The sequence below is a fragment of the Cajanus cajan genome, chromosome 6, assembly GCF_000230855.2.
Source record: "Cajanus cajan strain Asha chromosome 6, NIPB_CcT2T_4, whole genome shotgun sequence".
Taxonomy (NCBI): Eukaryota; Viridiplantae; Streptophyta; class Magnoliopsida; order Fabales; family Fabaceae; genus Cajanus; species Cajanus cajan.
This window is the reverse complement of record NC_138522.1, coordinates 60,809,169-60,824,431: the sequence shown is the minus strand read 5'-3', so window position 1 is coordinate 60,824,431 and position 15,263 is coordinate 60,809,169. Positions and strand designations below refer to the sequence as shown.

At 32.8% G+C, this 15,263-nt stretch overlaps 1 protein-coding gene across 1 annotated transcript; it reads right to left on the bottom strand.

The window, feature by feature from the left end:
* Positions 1 to 9,835: 9,835 nt before the first annotated feature.
* On the bottom strand, positions 9,836 to 11,040 carry DRT102 (DNA-damage-repair/toleration protein DRT102). Its single transcript, XM_020357171.3, has one exon. It carries the CDS (start codon positions 10,948 to 10,950, stop codon positions 10,039 to 10,041), a length of 912 nt encoding a protein of 303 aa, XP_020212760.1. The 5' UTR covers positions 10,951 to 11,040; the 3' UTR covers positions 9,836 to 10,038.
* Between the last annotated feature and the right edge of the window lie 4,223 nt (positions 11,041 to 15,263).

Below are 15,263 nucleotides of genomic sequence, written 5' to 3'. Positions count from 1 at the left end.
GTTGATCCACGCTTAAGCAATGTCAAGGGTTCAAATCATGTCTTGTATATGCAGTCGCGTTAAATCTTGGGGCTAACTATACCACCATTTGAGGTGCCTCCAACCTAACGAGGAGATTAGGCACATGGGGCCCCATGGGGCGGGTAATAGTAAATTCGTTCTCGTCTCGCGAGATGAAAATTGGCCTCATACCCACCCCACATCCATGCGGGTATCTATTAAGCGGGTATTCATGAATTTCTTGAATACCCACGGATATCCATGAATATTTATAATTTTTTTAAGAAATTAAAAAAATTATATTAGAAATAATTTTAAGTTTATATTTAATGTCATTGAAATATTAAAAATAAAAATTCAATGTTAATTTTGAACTTGTATTTAACGTTAATTTTGTTGAAATAATAATAAAAATGCAAGATAATCAATAACGTAAAATACATCAATCTCATAAGTGAAAGTCTCATATCAGAAAACTACAATAATTCAATCTCATAATTCCAAACGAAAGTAAATAACTTAAAATACATAAATTTTATTATGATGACTAATGTGTGAGTTGTGCGAATATGGAAAGAAAATAAGATGAGAGAGTATAGTTTTAGGGTTATGTGGTACAAGGATAATTAGGATATTTAAGAAATATTATTAAACAGGTACCCGCGGGTATGGATATCATCATACCCGCCCCCGCCCCGTTTATAAACGGGTAAAAAATTATTCATCCCCATTATCCGCGAGTATCCAATTAGTTTATTCATTTATTATCCATAGTGGATTTTACCCATAAAGACCTGCGAGTGTGAGTATTTTTGCCATCCCTACTTCTAATACGCGGGGGGTGTGACAAATATATTTCAAATATTTTAAAAAATAGACTGATCATGGAATTCGTCAACACAGTAATTTAAGGTTTAGTGACTTAATTTTGATTGAACTAATATTAATAAAAAGTAATTAAATAATATATATATATATATATATATATATATATATTAATATTACATAACTATAATATCATATAATTTTATAAAATTAAAATTAAAATAAAACATCATTTTATATATCTTTATTTTTAAAGTATATGTAAAATCTAAATGTAATATTTAAGTTTAAATTTTAATAAAATATAATAATATATATTAATAATTTTATATTTAGAGCAAAATTTTTTTAAATTAATATAATATAAAAATTATAAATCAACATAAATGACTAAATTATATATTATACCACTTCGTATTAGATAGTTTAATCTAACAAAATTTATGTTCAAGATGTTTAATTCTCGATATTATAAAAATTGTGTTGAAAATTTCATATAGATATATGATAAGATTATAATATTATACATAAGTTGTTAAGTGAAGTATAACTTATGTACACTATCATGTAAAGATAAAAGAGACACTTACTTAACAAGGGGGTAAAATTATTTTGCATAATTATAAGAATTAAAATTATAATAAATATATGTGCATTAAATTTTGTATAAAATTCAAAATTATATATTCCAAAATATTAATTACATTAGTATTATATAAAAACATTAATAAAAAAACATTGATAAAAAAGTATTTATAAGATAAATGAGATATTTTTTTTAAGATTCAATATCAATTTAAGATGTCACAGTTTTTTAAAATAAGTTTATAATAAAATTGGATATTAGCATTAACCGTGTTCTTTTAGAAAACAGACCTATATATTAATTAATTTTTCCAACAATATAAATGAAAAATAATTAGATCATTTAATGATAAATGTATTATAGCATCCAAATATTAACAATAACAAACGGTACAAGAAAAAATATTAAAAATAAATAATATTAAAATATTTTGTCTAAAAAAGAAAGAAAGAATACAATATCCATAATAAATACTATAAAATAAGACTATAATATTTATCTAAAATATTAAAAAAAATCTTAACAATGAAATCTATAAAATAAGAAAAGAAAATTAATCAAAAAATAACAATGAGATGATTAACACTAAAATGTTGTTATTTTATAATAAAACACCCAAAATATAAATTATATATTACTTTTCAAAATATTAGGATTATATATATTAGAAAATTTAAACTAAAATAAAAAAGTCAGGCTTTGCTTGCATATATACCTATTTTGTATTTTGTAAGGATGATTTAGGATAATCCAATTCACTTTGATAACAAATAAAGTGCAAGAAAGTAAAAGTAAATAAAATACGGAAGGTGTACGCGCAATATATGTGCTTTACAAGTCATCAAATCTGCCCAAGGATCATCATGCCACATGCAACTGTATCTGTATATATGTTTAATTATCTAAAGTTTTTGGTACACTTGCATTGCATCAACTCACAAACACTCACAAAATCACCAATAATTAGGCATGCATGCATTTAAAAATCATGTATGCGGTACGTACGTACGTATGGTTTTCTTTTCTCCACTCCACAAACATAGTCATTCCCTGTTTGGCTGTGCCAAAGTACTCAATTCCATTAATTGGGGGTCCCCAAAAAGATAGGGTAGTCATCTAGTGTTAACTATGACAGCGACATGCATGGAAATAAACTCAACCAACTAAGCTTCGCTTTAATATTTTTGGAACATTTTTTCGGTTCTTAAGATCGTGGAACGCTGAATACGTATCGCATCTCACGAATTTTTGTCAAAAGTTATTTTGGGTGCGCAAGTGGATACCTTTTTGATGATTATTATTTGGCTAAAGATAAGGATGCAAGTTTTTTCACCCCACTCATCTTTTGGACATATATAGTGGCTTTATTCCACGTACAAACTCACTCCTTAATTTTTGTATTCAACGCAAGTATCCTCTTTTAATCAGTGATGTATCATGGCTGCATACCAAGAATTAAAATCGTCTTTAATTGAAAGATTTCTGACAATCTCTTGACTTGGTGTACTCACACAAAGCTTATACGTCAATAGATGTATAAAGAAGATATATATGACTCCACCAAAACAAATAAATAAATCAATAGAGACACTACCAAATGAACTTTTTCTCCAACGTGCAATTCCTACTTTAATTAAATTAGTTTTCACGTTCATTCATTTTTTTCTCTCATGAGAATCAATTTGTTAATTTCGAACATTGGAAGCTTCTAAAATAAAGGTAGTCAAAATTAAACAAAGTGCTGTAAACGGATCCAAAGTTGATGAAAACTCATGCATGCATCCATTATTTTCTCTAGAAAGAATCGAGCAGCCAGCCAAAGCTAGATTTTTCTCACGAGGGATGCTTTGATTTGATTAGCATCTACATGAGTGCGCTAATTAATTTATGGTTTTATTATTAATTTTTTTAATTAGCACCTTCATTGCGTACTTAACTAGGTTTCTATCTTTCTTTATCTAAATGGAGTATTCCAGTGTGTTGTATAAAGGCCATCTCCAATGGAGTTGGTTATAAACAACCTCACTTATCACATCAACCTCATTTTTTTACCTTTTTCTTAAAAATCAGTGCTTATATAAATAATTTTTTTGTAAATTTTAAATACCAATTCTTAAGAAAAAAGGAAAATATAAAACTGCCGCATCAAGTAAGGTTGTTTATAAGCAATCTACCGGAGATGGCCTAAGAATTCTGTCCAAGACCGCCGTCGTAAAAAGTAAACAACGATTGACAAGGCATTGTATTATTTTTGTCTTCTTGTTGCATGAGTTCATTTTCTTTTGAAATGATTAAGTTATGATAAACATCGATTAAGGTTAGTATAAAGATATCGTTTATTGGACTAGTGGATGGAGTACTCTGTTATATACACAGAGTGTTGTTATTTTCCCCAGTCGATAGGACTCAAACGCATCCTCACACGAATATACAAAGGCAGAAACATTAAAAAGAAAATAAAAAAAAGGGTCATACATATAAATTATAGAGTTAGGACTTAGGACATAGAAACGGGGATTTACCTGCTACGTACCAGGTTGTTCTGGAATCGAACCTAACTTTGCAGTTTGCAACTGCAGAAGGCTAATCATAAGAGCCAATATTTAACCTCCACTGTATATGGCAAATAAAAATGATAATTCCTCAACGAGTTATGGAGTGAGATTTTTTTTATTGCACTGAAAATTATAAAACTATATGAAGTGAAATGTTAGAATTATAAAACTATAAGCCTATGTTTGGATTGGTACGTGGTAGAGTAAAATGTTTTCTTAATTAAAATTAAAATAAGAGTAAAATGTTTCTTGATTAAAAAAAGAAAAAAATGACGACAGTTTAAGTTACGTGAGATTGTGTTAAACAATGTTGTGCCTACGGTGTTCCAAATATTTCGTCAAATAAATTGTAGTAAAGTAGCCATCGAAGACCTAATATGACCTTAATTAGATCAGAAGCTATGCTTAATATAAGTCATTCATAGACTAGAAATAAGAAAAACAAATTGGGTCAAATTAGTTTTTTTTTTTGTCTACATTTATATATATATACTAGTGGCATGAGGTACTTTTCTGTATTTTAAAAAAATAATAATAGAATAAGTGATTATCTAAGAAGTGAGAGAGGTTTGAAAAAAGAAATGTAATGGGTCAAAGATGGTTATGACTTGTAATGATAAAATAGTCCAAAAATTAATAGATATGTATACATATATTTAAATAAAAACAGTAATACCAGATTAAATGGGCTTCTTAACTTCCAAGCTTACAATTTATGGACCCAATCTAGTTGGTTTGGTTGGGTCAAATTGACCCAATTCATTTTGAGTCTCTTATTTGATGGTCCAAACTAATTTCTAAAGCTCTACTTATTTAAATATTTGGTTTAACTTAAAAAGTCTGTTTAAAAGTCTTACTTTGTAAATACAATATTTTAATTAGATAAAAATTTCATATAAATAAATTCACGAAGTTAAACTTATATGTAAATTGTAGAGCATAAGTCGTTAAATAGATAATAAGTTTATAATTTAAAAATATTATTATAAAAGTTTAATATAATAATAGCTATATTATTATTATACAGGATTTGATATAGGCATATATAGCCTTAATACTATTTTTTTAATGAACAAGTTTGACTTGACGTAAGTTTAACGTTGAATAAGTCATAGATTTCCGACGAATAACTTAATCTAGTTTTAGTGTTATTTATCTTGAGCTAATGTTATGAGTACAGGCCCAAGGCCCAAGGCCCAACATGTTCTCTTCTATTTTTGAGATCGCACAAGCACAATGAGTATTGTGTTGGTGAGGCGTGAGCTGGATATATGATATGACATATGACATATCCCTAAGCATAAAAATGTTTTTATTATTCAAGTATAATTGGCACACAATCGATCCCCATTGAATTAAAGCAAGCAGTAAAAAGGATATTAAGTCATTCCCACGTAATAATAGATACAGTTTGTTAGCTGAGTTGGCTTAGTAGTTTTCTGTTAGCTTCTCTTCTTAGGTATATATATATATAGCTCTTGTATTCCTTTCTACAATATAATTTTACAGATTCTTATTCAATCTTCTTCCTTCCTCTTCTCTGATTGTTTCTAACATGGTATCATGAGCACTTGAATTTTTTTTTTCCTTCCAGGCTTTATCATGGCTTCCGCGAAATCTACACAGTTCATCCCACAAGCCTTTTCTACTCCTATCTCTTCTAAACTCAGTGAGGATAATTTTCTCACTTGGAGGCAACAAGCTGAATCCACCATCCGTGGGTATCGTTTAAAGAACCATATTCTTGGAGCTAGTCATGTTCCATCTCCGCATGTGACTGACGAAGACAAAGAAAAAGGGGTCATCAATCCAGAATATGAAAATTTTGATCAGCAAGATAACCTGCTCAAATCCTGGTTACTAGAAAGTATGAAACCTCAATTCAAGGTCCGGATGGTTGGATACGAGTGGTGCCATCAGATTTGGAGAAACCTTGAAACTTATTTTGCTTCTCAAACCAAGGCTCATGTGAAACAACTCAAGATTCAGCTGAGAGCAACAAAGAAATCCACGGCCATAAATCAATATCTTCTTGAAATCAAGAAAATTGTGGACACTCTTGCAGCAATTGGGTCACCGCTTCAAACAGCCGAGCACATAGATGCTATTTTCGATGGGTTGCCAGAAGAATATGATCCCTTCATCACTTCTGTTCTTACACGAACAGATGATTACTCTGTTGAACAAATTGAAGCCTTGTTAATGGCTCAAGAAGAACGGTTGGAAAAGCACAAAAAAAGTGATAGTGTCCCGCTTCAAGCCAATTTGGCTCAAGGTCATTTCCAAACCAGAAAACAGCCTCACAATCAGAGAGGGGGTCTTACCAACAATGGTCCTACTGGTAGAAGTTATCAACGAGGTAGAGGTCGTGGCAGATCTAATCAGAATTTTGGTAGAGGAAACAGACCACAGTGTCAAGTTTGTGGCATGTTCGGTCATATAGCCTTCCACTGTTGGCACAGGTATGATCAACAATATACTGAACCAAATTTCAATAATCTTTCTGATTCTTCCAACTCAGGAAATCAACAACAGATGCAAGCTATGTTTGCTGGTTCCCAAACCATGGCCTATGATGATCAGTGGTATCCAGATTCAGGAGCCACCAATCATCTCACCCCTAACTTGACTAATCTTGGTTCAAGAACCACTAATTCAGGCCAAGACAAGATTCATATGGGTAACGGTCAAGCAATAGATATTCATCATACAAGTACTTCTTTCTTTCACACTCCTATGTCCTCTAAAGTGTTCACTTTAAAGGATTTACTGCATGTACCTCAAATAACCAAAAACCTGCTAAGTGTTTCAAAGCTCTGTAGAGATAATGAGGTATTTGTTGAGTTTCACACCAATCATTGTCTTGTTAAATCTCAGGATTCGAAGGAAACTCTTCTGCAAGGGACTCTTAAAAATGGCCTGTATGTCTTTGATGAAGTCAATTTTCTGCAACCTGATACTTGTGTGAATAATACTACTCATGTCTCTACTAATCCTACTGTTCTAAATGTTCAAAGATTTGACAAATCTTATGATATATGGCATACTAGACTGGCTCATGCCTCTAGGAAAATTGTAGAAGCTGTTACGAAATCCTGTAATATTTCTATGCCTGTTAATAGTAATCAAAATTTCTCTGTTTGCAAATCCTGCTGTATTGGAAAATCTCATGCTCTTCCCTTTCCTGATTCCACTACTATATATCATGCTCCCCTTGATCTCATTTACAGCGATGTTTGGGGCCCTTCTCACTATGTTTTTAGAGAGGGGTTTCGATATTATGTTCACTTTACTGATGCATATTCCAAGTTCACGTGGATCTATTTTATGCAAAATAAGTCTGAAACTGCACATCACTTTAGACATTTTAAAACTATGGTCGAAAATCAATTTGGAAGAAAAATCAAGATGTTTCAATCTGATGGGGGAAAAGAATTCACATGTCTTACACGTATGTTTAATGAAAATGGCATAATCCATAGAATCAGTTGTCCTCATACTCACCAACAAAATGGGACAGCTGAAAGAAAACATAGACACATCACAGAAGTTGGTCTAACTCTTCTATCCTCAGCTGGTCTCCCTCATTTATTTTGGACAGATGCTTTTAGTACTGCTATTCATGTCATAAATAGACTTCCAACATCTACCCTTAAAATGAAATCTCCGTATGAAATTCTTTTTAAGAAGCTGCCCAATTATCTTTTGCTAAAACCATTTGGTTGTGCTTGCTATCCTCATTTAAGGCCGTTTAACAGTCACAAAATGGATTTTCGATCATCTCAATGCATTTTTCTTGGATATAGTTTCCAACATAAAGGGTATAAATGTCTTACAAACAATGGAAAAATCATTATATCCAGGAATGTGATTTTTGATGAAGTCACATTCCCTGGTACTTTTGTTTTCAGTACTAACCACGTTGCAGGTAAGTCAACAACTTCTTTAGCCCAAGGTGTGCCAACAATACCCATTTTACCATCCCAACTACCTATTTCACCTAACCTCCAACCTGCCCAACTTCCTACTACTTGTAATACTCAATCTGCTGGTCAACTTACACTTATCATTTCCTCAAATTCTTCGTCAACAGATACACACACCTCAATTCCATTACAACTTGAATCTCACACTCAACCCTAATCAGCTTCTCCTGCACAAAATTGTCACCCTATGACCACTAGAGCTAAAACTGGCATTTTTAAGCCTAAAGTACTTTTGGCAACCTCTGAACCAACAACTACTGTCCAAGCTCTTGAAACCAAACACTGGAAACAAGCTATGCAAAATGAGTACAATGCTCTAATGAAGAATCATACCTGGGATTTAGTTGTTTTACCTCCAGGCAGGAAAGCAATAACGTGCAAATGGGTTTTCAAGAACAAATACAAACCAGATGGCTCCATCCTCAAACATAAAGCTCGATTAGTGGCAAGAGGTTTCAATCAACAACAGGGGGTGGATTATACAGATACTTTCAGTCCTGTCATCAAACCTGTCAGTATTCGTGTGGTTCTTGCTTTTGCTGTCTCTAAAGGATGGCCAATTCACCAAATAGATGTGGACAATGCTTTTCTTAATGGTGATCTAAAAGAAAAGATATACATGCATCAGCCACAAGGATTTCACCAAGGGAATTCAGATCTTGTTTGCAAATTGCGTAAAGTCATTTATGGTCTCAAGCAAGCTCCTCGAGCTTGGTTTCAAAAACTAACTGTCACTTTACTCCAGTTGGGTTTTACTCAAGCACGATCAGACCACTCTTTATTCATCTCTACCTCCAGCACCACTGGCATATACATTCTCATATATGTTGATGATATCATCATCACCAACAATTCATCTCTTGCCATACAAAATCTGATTCAGACTCTTCATCAATCCTTTTCTCTTAAGGATCTTGGCAAACTTCATCATTTTCTAGGCATCGAAGTTAATTCTGATAATGCAGGCGGCATTCATCTTTCTCAAACCAAGTATCTTACAGATATACTTGATAAACTGAACATGTCTACGGCCAAGTCAATTAAAACTCCAATGGCCCCTTCCTTGAAACTTATAAGTGATAGTACTCAAGCTTGTCATGATCCTAGTCTTTATAGGTCAGTAATTGGCTCTCTTCAATACCTTACAATCACTAGACCAGACATTGCTTACACAGTAAACAAGTTGTGTCAATTCATGCATAATCCTCTTGAAGTTCATTGGAAAGCGACAAAGCGTCTTCTACGATATCTCAAAGGCACTCTTCACCATGGTTTACACTATAAGGCCTCTAGTGATACAGAAATAATTGCTTACTGTGATTCGGATTGGGCGAGTGATCAAGATGATATGCGATCCACATAAGGAAATTGTGTGTATCTGGGTTCAAATATAGTATCTTGGATGGCAAAGAAACAAAGAGTGGTCTCAAGATCCAGCACAGAGGCTGAATTCCGTAGTTTGGCAAGCTTGGTTACTGAAATTTAGTATATTCAAAATCTTCTTTCTGAGCTTCATATCAAAAGTAAACAACCACCTTTAATCTGGTGTGATAATCAAGGAGCTGTTCTTCTCTCTGCCAATCCTGTTATGCATACCAAAACGAAACACTTTGAGTTAGATTTATGGTTTGTTAGAGAAAGAGTGGCCCGTGGTCAAATTCAAGTTAAACATATTCCAGGAAGATTTCAAGTTGCAGATCTCTTAACCAAGTCCCCCAGTTCAACAATATTTTTAGATCTTCGAGACAAACTCACTGTAGACAGATACTCCACATTGAGTTTGAAGGGGGATAAAAAGGATATTAAGTCATTCTCATGTAATAATAGGTACAGTTTGTTAGCTGAGTTGGCTTAGTAGTTTTCTGTTAGCTTCTCTTCTTAGGTATATATATATAGCTCTTGTATTCCTTTCTACAATATAATTTTACAGATCAATTTTACAGATTCTTATTCAATCTTCTTCCTTCCTCTTCTCTGATTGTTTCTAACAAGCAGGAAACATGGAACTCAAAAAAGATGGGACATGATAGGATAGTAGACTAGAGACATAAACACACATATGACATGGGAGGTTATTAAGGAAAAACTAGTTGAAGCCAAAGTCGTTGTGGAGAGCGTTTTTGGCAGTTGGAAGATCCTCGTCGAAGAACATGTCCCAATGGCCATCCCACTTGATGAAGAACTGAGTGTCCTCAAAATACTTAACCCTATGGACATCACCAGGGGGAGTGAACAAATAATCTCCAACCGTCAGATCGTACCTCTCTTCCTTCGTAAGATTCCAAACGCTCTTCTTCCCTTCGATCACCACCAAGTCGTGCCCGAACGTGTGGTGGTGCGCCGGCTCCACGCTCCCGGCCTTGAACCGCACGAACGCTGACGTCGGGCTCTCCCTCAATATCTTCATGGACCCTCCGGGAATGATATCGATAGGGTTCAGTTCGCGGTTCTTCACCAGACAGCACACGGCGCACGTGTCCAACGTTTCGCCTTTTCCGATCTCCGCCATCTCCGAGAGCGAGTTGTCCAGGAACGAGTGGATCTCCTGCGGCCAGGGCTGGCCGTCGTTCGCCGGACACGCTGCCTTGAAGGGAGTGTTCAGCCAGGCGTCCAGGATCTCGACGGCGGCGTCCGCCGAGGTCGACTTGCCGGAGACGGCCAGGACGTTGGAGTTGTTGATGGAGCGGGCGTTCACGGCGTCCGAGGGGGAGAGGCAGGTGGCGGCGTACACGCCGGGGAACTTGTTGGCGAAGATGGAGACGCCGGCGCCGGTGCCGCACGCCACCAGGCCGCGGATTTCATCGGCGTCGGAGGAGGAGGAGGATTGGGAGACTCGGCGACCGACTTCGGCTCCGGCGGAGTAGTAGGAGGTGGTTCCGAGATCTTCGACTTGGATTTGGAGGGATCGGAGGTGGGCGACAAGGGTGTCTTTGAGAGGAGTGCCAAAGTCGTCGGCGGCGGCGATGATTTTGATGGGGCGGGTGGGTTCTGCTGCCATGGCTGATTGGTGTTTCAGTTCACTCACAGCCTCACACTCTCACAAGAATCGGATACAATGAATCTGGCCCCTCTTGGAGTCTAATTAGTATTACTCTATGTACCTGTGCATAACTGTTTTTAACTTATCTAATTACTAATTTACTATCACTCACTATAGAATATCACTGACTACAGAACAACTTTATTCTTTTACATCAAATTTCAACAATTCAGTTTAATTTAAATTTTTTAATAAATAGATAAAATTTACAAACTTTTAAAGAATTTAAAGATTAATTAATATTTCATTTTATTAATTTAAATCAATATATAAAATAATTTTATAATTATCTGTTAATTTGAATTAATGAAATAAAGTATCAAATGATTTTCAAATTTTTTAAAATTCATAGATTTGATCTATGCATAAAGAACTTTAAATTAAACGGTTGAATCGTTAAAATTTGATGTAGAACATGAGTTATTTATCAGAATAAGTCTATGTAGACTTACTCTTTGAGTAAAAAGATTTCTCCTATATATAGAGAGAGAGAAAGAAAAAGAGAGAGAGAAGAATTATAATAATATTGATGTAACTTTTATTAAGTATTACATAATTCAATAATTTTATATTAAATATGAATTTTATAAATTCAACAGTTAGATTGAAAGCTCGTATCACTTTATATTATATTAAATTTTGTTAAAATTGAATAACGACTTGAAGGTAATTAAAGTGTTTATATTTTAGTATATTTTGAAATGTATATATTACATAAATTTTGTTTTATAAGAATGAAGTATCAAATCATCTTGGATTAATATAAAATTATATATATATGATCTAAGAGTAAAATTTTTTTAATCTAACGGTTGAATTTACAAAATTCACATTTAATATAAGATTATTGAACGATGTAATACTTAGTAAAAATTACACTAGTATTATTATAACCCTTCTTTTATATATATATATATATATATATATATATATATATATATATATATATATATAAGTGAAAGATTCGTTTATTTGAAAAGTAAAACTATTTAAATTTATTTTATTTAATAATTCATGTTTTATATTAAATTTTAACGATTTAATCGTTATATTTAAAGTTTTTAATATATAAATTAAATATACAAATTTTAAAAAAATTAAAAATTATTTAATATTTTAAATTGACGGATAATATAAAAATATGTTTAAATATGAATGTTTTGTATAAAAATTATGTAAATAAACTTTTATGTCCAAATTAGACCTTCAAAATAGTTTAGATCAAACCTTAAGAAAAAGTATGTAAGAAATACACAAACAAGACTTATACTTAAATAATTTTGTTGTAAGTAGAACTCGAGTCAGTACCAAAGTCTAGTATATTTCCAACCGAACTAGAATACAATGAACATGATCCCTCCACTTGTCTAATTAATGAAGATTTTTTTAGCTGTCAAATATTTAACTTTTTAGAAAATTATTTTTTTTAAAAATGTTTAATTAGTTTTGTTCTTACCGGAGATCGGTCGTGAGGGACGATCTGCCCTTTTTTGCTGGGTACGTCGGCTGTTCCAAAGTAGGGGTAATACTTGCAAAAGAGACTCCGATTCTAAAGTTAGTTTTTATGAGTGTATGGGTCTCGTATATATAATACATGTACCTTAGTAAATAATTAGGATTTATCTGGGCCTTGAACCTGAGATTGATTGTGATCCATTCAAATAATAGGCCTTTGTTTTGGCCGATGTCTCGTAGTGCCGAGCTCAAAGCTTACAAGTTCCTTTAATGCGAATTTTTTTAGCAACTATATATTCCGTAAAAAAAATCATGTATTATGTGAAAAAAAACATTTTTTATTAGAAATGTCAATTTATGATGATGAATTGAAAAAAAAACAGATAGAATGAGCGGTAGACATGTCATAGTAATTAGGAAGTGGAGAAAGTTCCTCCTCCGAAGCTATCAGAAAGACGTTGTCCAATATAGCAGCTGGCTTAGCGTGTCTCATATCATTGAGACTCTGCCTGAGATTGTACGGTATAAAAGGATGGAAGTCTGTTTGGCCTCACAATTCTTAGTCATCCATCTCTTTTAACCATTTTCTAAAATCAGCATCGGCAACGCTCAATAATTTAGACTTTGCTGACCCATCATCCAAAGTTGCTATTCTTTGTTCACACCAAGTTATGCGTATGCACACGATGGATGACACGAAGACCCTCTTATCCTCCTTGTGCCCAACAACACAATCGGTCAATAGTGCGGATATTTTTGTCACGGATATGGATTTGATTTAAAATACATTAGTTTCCTGATATAGTTTCCCCGCATAATTAAGTGTATTGTAATTGATAATTTACAAAATAATCATTTCCTTAATTCATTCGTTCAAGAAAAGAACGAAAATTATTTGAATTCAAGGAATCTAGTTATTTGTATTTCTATCTAATTTTATGCATGGATACCAAATCTATTTATACACCATCTCATTTACTTTGGTAAAAAGAGATGCAACTAATAACTTTACTTCTTAATTTTTAGTAAATATTTACATCTCATGATTCTCACTAAAAAAAATCTTATTTCGTAACTTTTCATGAATAGACACGTGATTTTATGAAATAATATAATCTTTAATTTAAAATATCTTATAAATAGTCTTTAAAATTAGGGAAAATATCAAATAAATTCTTGAAGTTGAAATTCAACAATCGCATTAGTTCACGTCAAAATGTGAATGAATATAAGGTGCCAAAATATAAAAATTCTAGCAATTGATTTTATATGCTTTGAAACAGGATTAATTGATTTAAAAGCTTTGATTGAAGAATAATTTTATATCTTCATGAGAAAGCAATTAAGGCTACTTTAATATTTTGATATGGTAGGAGGAAAAATAACAGGTCATGTTGCATAGATTCTCCACCATGTCCATGCTTATCTTTTATCAGAAAGAAAGGGTTACCTTTCTATCTGTGCTCTGCAACGTATGATGACTAAGAGGGAAGGGGTCTCTGCCACTGCAATATTCCTTGGTATTAAAGTATATGGAGAAGGGTCTTGTGGTCTTTGTGTTGGAGCCATTTGAGTCATAATTCAGGAGTATGAGTATGACTTTGAATTAAGTGTCTCATAAGTCAGAAGCCAACCCCTTACAAGGGGTAACCTAACCTGAGCAGGGGCCACCCTTCACGGGATGAACAATCAACCATAATCATTACAAATAATATTATTCATAATTATAGTAACGACGGTCATACTCATCCACCTAAAATCACAATCATGAAACAACACACTTTCGTATGGTTATCGCCTATCGGAATAATCTAGTGAGTAGAGGACATATTTCAGGTTTTGCAGTGTCACAAAAAACTTCTGAATTTTCAATTTCTTACAATGCATCATCCTTCCTCTCATCTGAAATAAGGGTATTTCATATATCTGCTGTTATGAATGCTAGGCACCGCATTGTCCCAATTGGTAGTTTGGTACAAATAATAAAAAGATTGATGACTAAAAAGGTTATTTTTAATTATGTCCATCATATATGTTTCAAAAAATTACTAGGATTAGTCTAATGGTTGGGTAAGCAAGAGTTAAGATAGTTAAAAATATGAAGACCTAGGTTTGACTATCTTTATAATCTTTCATATCTTAAAAAAAAAGAATAAATATATATATATATATATATATATATATATATATATGTTTCAAAAGGCAAATCCATTGCAGCCTAATGATATAAAAGTGCAATCATGAAATCCGTCCGAACCATATGTTTGCATCATAATTTATGTCAACATGGCTAGATCTGATTATCGCTTACCAGACTTTCACATTTCTTGTAAATTAATTATTTTCAATAGCCCTCTGTTAGCGAATCAAGAGCGTATTATGCTAAAGCTTGTCTTGAGGAAAATTATTTTGAAATCATGGCGACAAATGTGCAATAACCATACTAAAATCATGAACATATTGTTTTTATATTAGTTTAACGCATTGTCCTATTTTGTTTTGAAGTAATACATTCATCTTTTGAAAATGATTTTCATCAATTTCTTTTAAAAATGAATTCTCTCCTTTTCAATATTTGAACAGAACTTTTTCTTCATTACCATTTTTTGACGTATTTACTTAAAGATAGATATTGTAATTCTATAAATAAAAAGAAATCAGATATATTAAAATCTTGTATTTTTCTTCGGTCTCTAAATATGCTTTGTTAACGAAATATATACTTGAAGCCAACAGTGATAATTAAGAAAACAACAAACACTTTTTGACATAACAATATACGATATGAGAAGAGAAACATGTTTAGACATAGCACA

Coding starts and splice junctions, on each gene's coding strand:
- DRT102 (XM_020357171.3), bottom strand. CDS start 10,950: ATGGCAGCAGAACCCACCCGCCCCATCAAAATCATCGCCGCCGCCGAC.